At 42.4% G+C, this 12,217-nt stretch overlaps 1 protein-coding gene across 2 annotated transcripts in view; it reads left to right on the plus strand.

Annotated features, from left to right (window-relative positions):
* Nucleotides 1-12,217, plus strand: part of LOC129758738 (tyrosine-protein kinase RYK) — a 441,697-nt gene that overhangs the window by 187,188 nt on the left and 242,292 nt on the right. For both annotated transcript variants that reach the window (XR_008740054.1, XM_055756340.1), the window contains exon 5: nucleotides 937-1,174. Coding sequence is in view for 1 of the 2 variants with exons in the window: in XM_055756340.1 (XP_055612315.1) it covers nucleotides 937-1,174 (238 nt within the window). In the remaining variant the exon portion in view is untranslated. The remainder of the gene's footprint in view (nucleotides 1-936; nucleotides 1,175-12,217) is intronic.

Consider the following 12,217-nt stretch of genomic DNA (forward strand, 5'->3'; position numbering starts at 1 on the left):
TCTTTAAATCCTAATCAACTATAGAACTATCTTTTTGTCAGTACATCCACAAATCCGACTTTACTCCAACAATGAACTTCTTTGGAGATGGAATTATCGGTATAAGATTCCATGCCGGACAGGCCCGAACAAGCTTTTCAATAACTGGCACTGTCCTCCCAAGTCCCAGTGCAACCGCATTTGATATGTTTGAAAGAACCCAAATATATCATATCCTCTATCCTATCACAAGATAAAGCAGGATGGAAACGTATAGCCAGGAGTAACATTTTTCTGGCCAAGATTTTTTTTTTTTAGTTTTAGTATACAAAAGGTAGATTCTTGCATCAGCTTAATAATGCATAAAGTAGAACTATTTTAAGCGTTTTATAGCTGATCTACAGTCTGTTTTTTCTGATGTTTAATTTAATGTAGTGAATATCAACGGAAAATAATTAAGTCACATTACAATGGTTTAACTGAGATTTAAACCTTGTAAACGTTAAAAATCTCCTAAGAGGACGAATGACCATGTTGGTTAAAATCCTCTATAAATAAACAAATAAGAATAGAATAGAGATTTAAACCCGTTTTTATTGAATGTTTACTCTAGTGTATAGACATTTTCAAATCTATCATTAAACTGTGAACAGATCTTTCTGTTTGAGAAATTTAATTCAAACAGTCAAAAATAAGTAAGAATCTTTAAATCTTGGAACTGGGAGGTGCCTTGCTAAAAGCTCCAAGTCATGAAAGGAAATTGCGCTTTTGATTGAACACATCGGAACATGTATAGGGGCTAATCCCTTGCTATTGATTGCAATTTTCCAGCTCAAACCACTGCACCTAGCACTGCATAAACACGACACAAACACTCAATTTCCAGCTCTAATCCTGTTTCTTATTTTCTTCTGCTTTTTCTTTCTCGGTCTGCTTCCGTTTCCGTTCCTTCGACAGCTGCCCTACACGATATCGGTTCACTACGACGACCTGGAGGGAGCGCTGCAACATCCGGAGCTGAACATCCCGAGCAGTGGCATCATCCCCCGGACGGTTGAATCCTTCTCGGTCCATTTGCTCTGTTCCGGAAATGTGTCCAAGGAGGTGCCAGTCGGGATTCACCTGCACGTCGAGGGCCCACCGAAGCACAACGACACCAAATTGATTATCCGGAGGAATAAAATTTGCATCAAAGGTAAGTTTTTTTGGGGTTTTCCTTCGGGAGGATTTTGAGGTCCAGGAAGTGGACAGACGAACGCGTGGGTTAAACGAACTTTCCTTCCTTCTACAGCTGCTCTTTATAACTCAAGAAAGGTGGTGTTTCTGATGGTTTTCTTGACGTTTCCCAAAAGGAAAAGGGTTCGGAAAAGGGGGTATAAACGGTCTGTGGCTGGCTCTTAAGTTTTCCTTTTCAGCTTTCTAGAAAGGTGGCGAAACAAATTGCATCAATTCATGGGATTAAGATGTCACTAGGAGCTTAAGCAACTGAAGTGTCAACATTTCTTGTGAGATAATATGTGTGAGAATTTCTCTTGAAGCGTAGAGTTTTCGCAAACTATTCGCAAACTATTTTTTTATGAATGTGAGCAGACCTGTGCAGTTTTTATTCATGATGTGTAATGAGCAAACTGATTTATTTAAAAGCAAGTTTTATTAAAACAAATTCATTGAAATTTCACTTTCAATCGTCATCTGTCACTCAAAAATGCGTGCAAAACGCTTCATTCGAAAGAGTTTCATTTTAAGTTTCTCTTTTGTTGAAAACGCAGGTTTCAGTAGTGGAATAGAGTTATCTTTATTCAGTTTCGTCAGTGAGGTCATTAGAATACAACAATATTAATGAGCGATAGCTAGGTGTCATTTCCACTTCTTACAATTCCCCAACCGGGAAAGTACTCATTCCTCAATGAGTACTTTGATATCCGTACTCAGAATATCTGGCAACACTGTTGTGTTACCACGAACCCAATTTAAGTAGTCTCACTTAACCGTGTGATTTTGTAAACATTTGTACCGCGTTTATCATCATCACTTGTCATCAGCAATCATTGATGTATTGTTCTAGATTGCTAATTGGACTAAGCAAAAGGAACCAAAACAAACAATGTTTTGGTTCTGATCGTGGCAGCAGAAGTCTGCTGCCATTGAAGTATGCCGTTAGGAAACCGTAAGTTTCAACATCTTCACTACAGCCTCTCTTCACTTTCGGCAAACGTCTACTTCACTTCACATTTACCTTGTTTTCCTTCATTCGAAGATGTCAATCGTCGATTTTGGTTTCGAAACAAAATTCGGGCAAATCCCTTTCCATGAAAGTCTCATTACTCATACGTTATACACATAGATATACTTAAATAAAGAAAGCCGGCAGGCTGGAAAACAACAATACATACCAACAATTTCCTGACGCACAAGGAATGCACTTGCTTATTTGAAACTTGAGTTGCTGCTTTGTAAGTTTAAATCTGTACAACTCACAATACAGTCTTCAGATTTTTTTGCCGTATTATTCAGAGTCTCGAACGTGTGCTGCGACAAGCAGAAAAGACGTGGGTCATAAATCTAGGGTTGCCAGCCAAAAGGAGAATAGAAGACCGGACAACGGTCAGAGTAAACTGACCTTATTGAAAGGACGCTGATTAGTAAAGGTCGTTCGACCCAACGCACGGTTTGAAGCTTCCAAAAGTAATGTATGCCGAGAGTGCGTCGTGTTCGTGAGTAGGAATGAGTGGAGAGAATTTATCTGAGTAGAGTGGTTCTTACAATCGAAGCTGCAGGGATAAGACTATACCTTATTCCCAAAAAGGTATTCCATAGACGGGAAATTCTTAAGGACCCTTGAGTCCTCTAGAGGAGTAGAGTGACTCTCGCTGCCATTTGAGCTAGTCTAAGATGATGTCTTCGTCAAAAATCATACACTCAGAAAAATACTATTATGTATGCCATAAGATTCTCTTATGAAGTGGCGCCATAAGAAAAATTAATGAAATTCATAAGATTGTCTTGTGACGCGAATGAATTCTGAAGATGAACGTCTACTTCAATGAGAGGTTGTTGCTTTTCATAAGAGATTCTTATGGAAACAGTAAATCACTTTCTAATAAGAATTCTAGATATTTCATGCTAAAAACATTCACTTTATTGTTTGCCAAATTTGTAAAAAATTAAATCATTCATGACCACCATCAACAGCATATCAACAGACGGCTCCATCAATGTTTTTTTGTCCGCATCTTAATCTTCGACCTTTCGTTTTTTGCCGATCAGATTGCTGAAAAGTAATCAAATAATGCATTTTTGTTTACTAATATATATTAAACGTCCACACCAAAAACATCAAATCGAACTTACCATTCCGGAGATAACAATAACGTTTAATCTTGAAGGAAAACTATAATCAATAACTAAGATCTGGCGATTGCTTCGTACTGTTAGATAATGGAAAAAACTTATGCTATAAATGAATGTGTTCATTATTTTTTTCACAATGCCGTTTCTTCTATGTTTCATAAGAACATCGTATGAAAATTGAAAGAATTTCATAAGACTCTTATGAAACATTATTTTACACTCTAAAAAGCGGTTCATAAGATGCATCTTATGAAAATTATAATAAGAATTTGCCTGAGTGTATGAGTCTTTACGTTAAGCTCCCGCACGAGTTTTGTGACAAGCGCGAGTGCAGGATGAGCTGCTTTCGACCGACACATGACGAGTAAAGGGTGTCGAACGTCAAACCCTGGTGATACAAAGTCTGACTTCGAATCTACAAGAGAAAAAGTTTGTGAGTTTAACCCCGAGTCTTTATGATGCGAGGTCAGATCTCGAGTCAAAAAGAGGAGGGTTATGCGTGTTAACCTCGAGTCGATACGAGGAAGGGTCAGATATCAAACCGTTAGAGGAGAGATCAGGCCTTGAGTCGTGCACAGGAGAGTAAAGTGTACGTTAACAGTCAATGCGAGAAGATATCGGATCTCGAGTCAATAGAGCGGAGTTCAAGCTTTGAGTCGTAATGAGGCAAGGTATTGCTGAAAAAGTCTCTACTATGAATTTACCTTGGAGCGCACTAGCGCGAATGTAGTGTAATTTGAAATTGGAACTAAGGTCTATGACATGGCATGACGCCCTTCTCTACGCAGGTGGCTTCGAACGAGATTATCCGGTAGCCACTGATAACTCTCAGGTTCATCAGCCGCTGAACGCTGCTAAATCTTTGCAGGTTACACTGTCTTCCTAGGACCTGCCTTCAGGCCGCCGCTCCGTACCGCAAGGTTGACGTAGGGTGGTCTAACCGGTTTTACCGAAACCGGTAAAACCGGTAAAACCGGTAAAACCGTCCATTTTCTCAATACCGGAATACCGACTTTTGGGACGGTAAAAAACCGGTATTTCCGGTAAATTTTTCATCATTATTTGGCATTTTTTTTCTAAAATTAACACAGCTAAATGTTTTTTTTTTCAACAAATATTTATGAGTACAAATACTCAAATTTTGTTCAATCAGCTTCAAAGTCCAAGCTCAATAAACCTTACAGCAAGGTTTATATGAGATTTGATTAATGCTAAAACTTGTCTGGCTTTTTTCATGAAACTTTACACATTTCAGTTCAGCTATCGAATCAACGCTCCTCAACATTTAAAGACTATTACTGAAAAAAAATACAGCTTCAAGAAATTTAAGATTGCTTCACAATAATCACTAAATTTTTCATTAATAAGCAGGAATTTAGTAAAATTTGCAAAAATATTTTATCAATAAACAGGCCAAGTTTATCAAAATCGTTCTTAGCGGTGCCGGACTTTCACAAACTTGAAATTTATAACGAAAAATATTGAAAACTGATTATAAACTTCCTAGTTTGTTTCAAAACATGAAATGTTTCAACAAGTCAGCATTTAAACACATGTTTACATCAATTCCAAGTTCAGTTCAAACGAAATTTTTAACAGAGTCAGCATTTAAACAAATGTGAGACTGTTTGTATGAATTTTTTTATCAATATTTTCGACGTAATTGATGGAGCTTTGTTGTTTTTACTTTTAACTCTGTTGAAGCATTTTCTTTTTCTAGACAAGGCATTGACAAACTTTTTATAAATTTGCAACAGTTTTATAGCAACAAAAAGTATGTGGTACAGATCCAAACAACTATATTTTTTGATGAATTTTGATTGGTTTTTAATAGATTTTTATTTCTATTTCTTCGTTTTATTTTTGGGAAGGCAAACTTGATGCGATCACGACCTAGGTTGCGAGGAAAACATCCGTATTATAGATAACAATAATCTGTAATTCTGTGAGTCAACCAAAAACTTTGTGAAAATGTTTTTTGATTAGTTAGGCAATCGTTTTAACGAAAAGTCTCTTTGTATACCAAGTTCATACCATTTTCATGAAAGGCTTTATAAACTTTAAATAAATCTGTAAAATCTGTTCTTAAATTTCAATGCTGTTTTACAGAGTATAGGACAAAAATTTGTTGAAAATAATATGAAACTTCAAGAATTCCCGCAACTTCACAGCAAAATTATTATAATAAAATGAAGATGATAAATATTATGATTATCATGAGGATGACGATAGATTTATGACACAGTAATAATTTTAAGGCACAACACCATTTTTTTCCATTGGAAATGTTGCTAATTCTATTGCGTTAAAAATTCTAAGCATTTTATGCCATTACTACTGTAATTAGACGAAACCTTTTCATGAATTCAATATACTTTGAAAAAATACCGGTTTTACCGGTTTTATCGGTTTTATAAATTACAAATACCGAAATACCGGATTTGAAAAAAACCGGTAAATCCGACCACCCTAGGTTGACGTGGTCACGCTTGACAGTATCCTCCTCTTGCTACTTCGGATTGACGAGGAGTTCCACGTTATCCATGTGAGTGCGACCGTGGCCATAGAGTGTTGGAATCTGGCTCTTATGGTTAAGATAGCTCCTGAAGGGGTTAACTTAAATTTCACATGTGCGCCCCAAGTTTCCCGAACTCACGACTCTGAGATTGAGAGTCTCGTTCTCCCCGGCTTAAAAAGCCGGACTCCGGTCTCTCGTATCGGACTTTGTGGATTGTTCTCTCTGTACCTATTCGTCTTCGGTTTCAGCTATAGGAAACACCTGGGCTGTCCAATGGTATCACATGCACATGTTTAAAACAGTCCACAGGTCTTTCTCCTTTCTCCTTCCTCAAGAAAGAAGGAGAAAAACGGAGAAAGAGGAAATAGATGCGATGTATAAATGCAAAAGCACAACACAATCCTTGATGTACTATCATAGGGTGAAATCGTGTCATGTCGTGATACCTTACCGTCGGGTAGTATCCGAGTAGTAACGCTTCCTTCAGGGGAAACTGCGGGTATAATCCAATACTTTCCTAGTAGCGGACCTAAGTAGTAGGAAGAGAGTAAACCACTGTCGGTGCGAGTTCAGGACAAGCTGCTCTTGATCTGGCACACGATGGGCAGAAAAATCCGCGGGCCGAAAATCCAAGGGCAGCCATCCGAAGAGATTCAAGAAGACCGGACTACGGTCAGAGTAGACTGACGCCATCGGCGTTGGGCTGTCGTGTTGTGTTTTTTTTTACAAGATGGAAATTTGAATTCAAACCATAACAGCCGGGTGTTTGCTGCCGTGAGTGGGTTCGTCCCACTAAAACCACCTTGGGCTTCGTGTGCCAGATGTGCTTCTTGGTTTCACCCTATGATACTACATCAAGGGGTAGGCTGTGCTCATGCACTTATACATCTCACCCTTTTCCTCTTCCTCAATTTTGGTCTTTCTCCTTTATCCTCATTCTCATTTTTTCCCCCTTCTCCTTTTCCTCTATCGCCAACTTCAGACTGGTACGAAAGACCCCGAGACGTGTGCCGGTTAGGTAACGCTTTCAAAGTAACTCGCGCCCGACACAGCATCCACTCCCGCAGGATTTCTAACCACCAAGGCATGGCCGTTTGAGAAACTACCAAGCTATTTATAGAATCCCTTCACGACCACCCCGAATGGTATCTCCGCTTCCCTTTGCTGCAGGGAAGGTCGTAGCTAAGTACGTGAGACCTTTGAAGTCCCACCACACGTATGAGTCCAGATTAGGGTTATACCGCGCCCTAAGATCGCGTTGCTTTTGAATTGTAGTGTCATACGAGGTCCAAGACCTTCCGTTAGCTTGTCAAATTTGGTTGACTATCTCGCTCTCTCCGTTCATCATCTTTTCTGATTCTTATTAGATCGCGCATGATTTGCGAGATTTCGTCGACCATAGCACGCCACGACTGTTCGTCGCGACACATTTCACTCACAATGTTTTCAGCGTTCAAATTTTGAAGTTGTTGACGCCTTGAAATGAACCTGGGGCAGAAAATAGCATCTTCTGCCGATTCCTCCGTATCTACGCATTCCGGGCAATAGGGCGAGCTGATAAGCTTAAACCGATGAAGGTATTGCTAGAAGCACCCATGACTCGAAAGCAACTGCATCAGGTAGAAGTTGACCTCTGCATACTTCCGATTTACCTAGTCTGAAAGTCGTGAGATTAGCCTATGCGCCCATCTTGCGTTGTTCGATGCGTCCCATTGCTCCTGCCACCTGAGCATTGACGCTGCTCATTGAATTTTACGCACTCCTCTAACAGCTCTTGCATTGTTACACTCCATATCCTCCGCCAGAGTTATGTCGATGGGAATCATGTCCGCGATGACAAAAGCTGCATCTGCTGATATGGTCCTGTATGCACAGGAAACTCGCATGGCTATCAGCCGATGTGTGCTTCGTAATTTGGATCTTTTGCGCTCTACCTCTATCGCGGAGCTCCAGGCCGCTCCTCCGTATCGTAGTTTCGACAGTGCTACGCTCTCAAGGAGACGTCTCTTGCTACTCTTTGGACCATGGCAGTTTGGCATAATCCAGGCCAATGAATCTATGACTTTCGATGCACTTTCACAACAGTATTTGACATGTGCATCAAAACTTAAGCGATTGTCGATCATTACTCCAAGGTATTTAAGCTGCTGTTTCGAAGATGTCGTGTGCCCTCCAACAGTAATCTCCATGTGCGAAACAACTCTTTTGTTGGTCACGAGCAGAACTTCGGTTTTATGGTGAGCTATTTGAAGCTTAACTCCCTCCATCCAGATGCGAACCCTTTCTAAGGACACCGTTGCGGTCTTCTACCTCCTCGATTGTTTCGCCAGTGATCATGAGCACGCTATCGTCAGCAAATCCGACTATCTGCACGCCTGCTGGTAGTTTCAGCTTTAACACGTCATTATACATGGCATTCCAAAACACATGTCTGAGTATGGAACCCTGTGGAACACCCGCTGTTAAGGCAGTGGACCGTAATTCAGTTTTGGTTTCGTACGTTAGGACTCGATTTTCGAAGAAGCTTACTATTATCCTGCAGAAGGTATTGGGAACACGCATCCTGTGAAGCATTTTTGCAATCGCTTTCCAGCTGGCATTGTTGAAGGCATTTTTAACGTCGATTGTCATAATGGCGCAATGTTGAACACCTGTCCGCTTCTTTTAATATTTGCGCTTCGTGTACTCTGTCACCATTCGGGTGGCGTGCACCGTAGATCTCCCTTTCCGAAAACCAAACAGTCTGTCCGACAGTCCACTTTCGCCTTCTGTGTTGATAATAAATCTGTTAAATATTATCCTCTCCAGTTGATAATAAGTCTGTTAAATATTACCAAGGGTGTCCAGCAGACAAATGGGTCTGTATGATGAATGATACCCTAAAGGTTTCCCAGGTTTCGGTAGTAGCACCAACTTCGCAGTTTTCCACGAATTGGGAAAAGATCCCTCGTCAAGACACTTTTGAAGCACCACTCTGAAAGTATCCGGAATGGTTTGTACCGCCACCTTCAGCACTGCATTTGGGATTCCGTCTGGACCAGGGGCCTTATTCACCGCAAGTTTCTTAGCGATAGCCACAAGTTCCTCGTTTGTTACTGGCTCGATGTCGTGGGCACCCGCGTCGTACGTGGTAAGTGGCCACTGCGTCGGGCCATGCTGCGGGAAAAGATGTGCAACGATCTCTCTCAGTATTTCCGGACACTTTTCGATTGGCGACCTTGGACCCCCGAATCTCGCCAGTGCAACTTTATAGGCTTGGCCCCATGGGTTATCACGCTCTGGCATATCGCTCTTTAGCAGTTCTCTTTGCTTGCTTTAATAGCTCGCTTAAGTGCCTTCCTGGCTGCTTGGTAAACGGCACCTCTCGTTTCTCTATCGGCTTCGTTTCTCGCCCGTTGAGCTCGTCGTCTGGCTTTGAGACAGCTAGTACAAAGCTCAGCTATTTCTGAGATCCACCAGTAAGCTGGCCGTCGCCACCACTTCGGTGTATTCTTTCTGGGCATGGTCGTTTCGCACACCGCTACCATCATGTCTGTCAGCTGCTCAGCATTATGGACCCGCGATGCCTCCTGCATGTTAATAGCTTCGGTGCACACTTCTTTATCGAAAACTTTGGTTTTCCATCTTCGCTCATATGCTGGCAGTTGCCTTACTGCCACCGGATTTCGGTTTCCTACGCTGTAGCGTATTGCCTGGTGATCTCTGTGCGTATAATCGTCACACACTCTCCATTTCATATCAGTTTTTAATGATGAACTCGCAAAGGTGATATCTATCACTTACGTTCTGTCTGGAATTCCATGCTTGCGATAGGTGCTGATAGATCCAGTGTTGCACGGCTCAACCTCCAGTCTCGCGAAGGACTCTAGCAAACTGTGACCCCTAAGTTTGTTGCACCTACTACCCCAGTTAACCGCCCAAACGTTGAAGTCTCCTTCTATCACTACAGGGGCCCTTCCTGTCAGTTCATGAGTGAGTTCATCCAACATTGTGTTGAACTCCCCGATCGTTCATCTTGGTGAAGCGTAGCAGCTACAGAAAAAGATGCCGTTAATTTTAGCAATCACGAATCCGTCTCCAGGAATCTACCACTATCTCCTGGATAGGAAAACGTCCCGTGGCGTAGATAGCAGCTAAGCCAAACCTGTTCGCTGCCCAATTACCGTCTCCAGACGGAATTCTGTATGGTTCTGATAGGAGCGCCACATCACACTTTCTTTCGCCTACCGTTTGCTCCAGCAGAAGCTGTGCAATCTCGCTATGGTTGAGATTTAGCTGGATTATTTCCAGTTTTACTGGCTTGCCTTTGCCTTTGTATATACTGGGCAGTCCAAGCCACCAGTTTCGTGGACATTGCCATCTGCCTGCTTGCATAGCATGCACTTCGGCTGTTTTTTTTGCATTCTCGAGCGAAGTGTTCCTCTTCACCGCATCTTCGACAGCATCGTGACCGGTCATGATCGTTACAGCTTCGGGATAGATGACCAAAATCCCAGCAATTGAAGCAGCGTTGCATCTGCTTCGGTATCCTGGGAGCGGTTCTAAAATGCCCTATTGACCACCCAACTCTTACACTCCCTACCGTCAGTAGTGTGTTGGCCGCTGTTGGTGAGAGGCGAATCGTTGCAATATGCCAGGTATGCTGGAAAGAGCTTTCACGAGCTCCTCTGCAGTGGTAAACTCATCTAAGTCCTTACATTCAATGGGCACGACCTGTGATAGCGCTCGGACAGTCGCTTCATCGCCTAGGGTGCTTTCGACAAGCTCCTTGAAGTCAGCACTCTTTACCGCCGGGTCTTTTTTTTAGCTCGAAGAGCAGCTCGCCTTTTTTGGTGCGTCTTGTTTTGGTGACGCTTTCATCAAAAGCAGATAACTTTGGCTCTGCGCGTAGCTTCCGGAACAAGTCCGCATACGTTGTGCCTTCTTTCGCTTCCACGATAAGGGCATCACCCCTGGATATCACCCGTTGAGGTTTGGGTTTTGGGGGTGGTTCTGGTTTCATAACGACCTTTCTTTTTACGTTCTCCTTCCTATTGCGAACCATTCGCCAGCCTCCAGCACTGCTTTCACCGTCGGCATCCTCATAGTCCGTACCCCTCCATTTTTTTGGAGGAATCGTTCACGACGGGGGAGTCGCGATCTCTTTTTGCAGTTTTTCTTGGCTTGGACTCCTTCGAAAGTCCTTGAGAAGAAACCAATTTTGCTTCCTCCAGGTCCTTCTCTGCAGCCTCGGCCTTCCGCACGAGCTCCGTTCTTTCCTTGACGGCACTCTGCGGGAGCACCATCAATTTCGGCACCTAGGTCTTGATGTGCGTGTGCACGTTGTTGGTGCTTCGCACAAACTCCTGCATCTTGTCGATCATGTCGGCTGCCTCCAAAAGGCCACATTTTTTGAGGCACCTTGGTGCACCTCTTCCTGCGACTGGGACCTGCTCCCTTTGCTGGGAACTGCTGAGGTTTTCAGTGGACCCATCAACGACCGGGCTTCTTCTCGCTTCCTTGGCAACCTCCCTGCCAAACCCTTAACCTGCGTTTTCAACAATTGTATTTTGGCACAAGGGAGAGTTCTTTCCACAGAAAAGACAAGTAAGGCATGGCAGTCGAAGAGACAGTCCGAAATTCACCGATATATTTCAAAATTTTTAAATTTTATAGGGTTTTTACGGTGCTCATGCTAATACGATGGTTTTAGGGATGCTCAAATCAGCTTCGTAGGCCAATTAATGTTTTTTTACAAATCAAATTTTGCCTCAGATGCTTCTTACACCTCTTAATGTTACCATTGATACAAGATTGAAGAAAAGATAAACCTTCAGCTCCAAACAATCTAATTTGATTGACCATAATTAGAAAACAGTCAACCTATCCAGTGCCACATTTCCCTAGGCACGCCTTTCGTCCAAATGATTGCAAATTGTTCCCTGGAGCAGGGTTGAGACCATACATGGTGAATTGATGTCGATTCAACACCACCACCCACTGCCTAGTCTAGTTTGTAGTCGCTCGCCCATAATGGGGGTGGCATATTTCGCACTGCACTTTGCCGAAACCATCATCATCATCGTCGTTGAAGCAACATTGAAACCGAACGTACGAAACAAATCGATCGATCGATACCTTCATAGTACGGAGTACATACATTCGTTTCGAAGCCAGCAGATGTCGCCCACGCCCACAACGATTTCCGTTTTTCAAACCTGACACTTTCCACTTCATTATCTTTATTTCTGTTTTTCCTCGTTTTGTGCATACGAGACACCGAGAACATCTTTACCGGGGGAAACATACGACACACTACACCCACAAACACACAGCCTCGACTACTCAAGTTTCACTTTTGGGAGTAGCGCATTCCCCCTTTCCGGGAAA

The sequence above is a fragment of the Uranotaenia lowii genome, chromosome 3 (assembly GCF_029784155.1).
Source record: "Uranotaenia lowii strain MFRU-FL chromosome 3, ASM2978415v1, whole genome shotgun sequence".
Classification (NCBI taxonomy): domain Eukaryota; kingdom Metazoa; phylum Arthropoda; class Insecta; order Diptera; family Culicidae; genus Uranotaenia; species Uranotaenia lowii.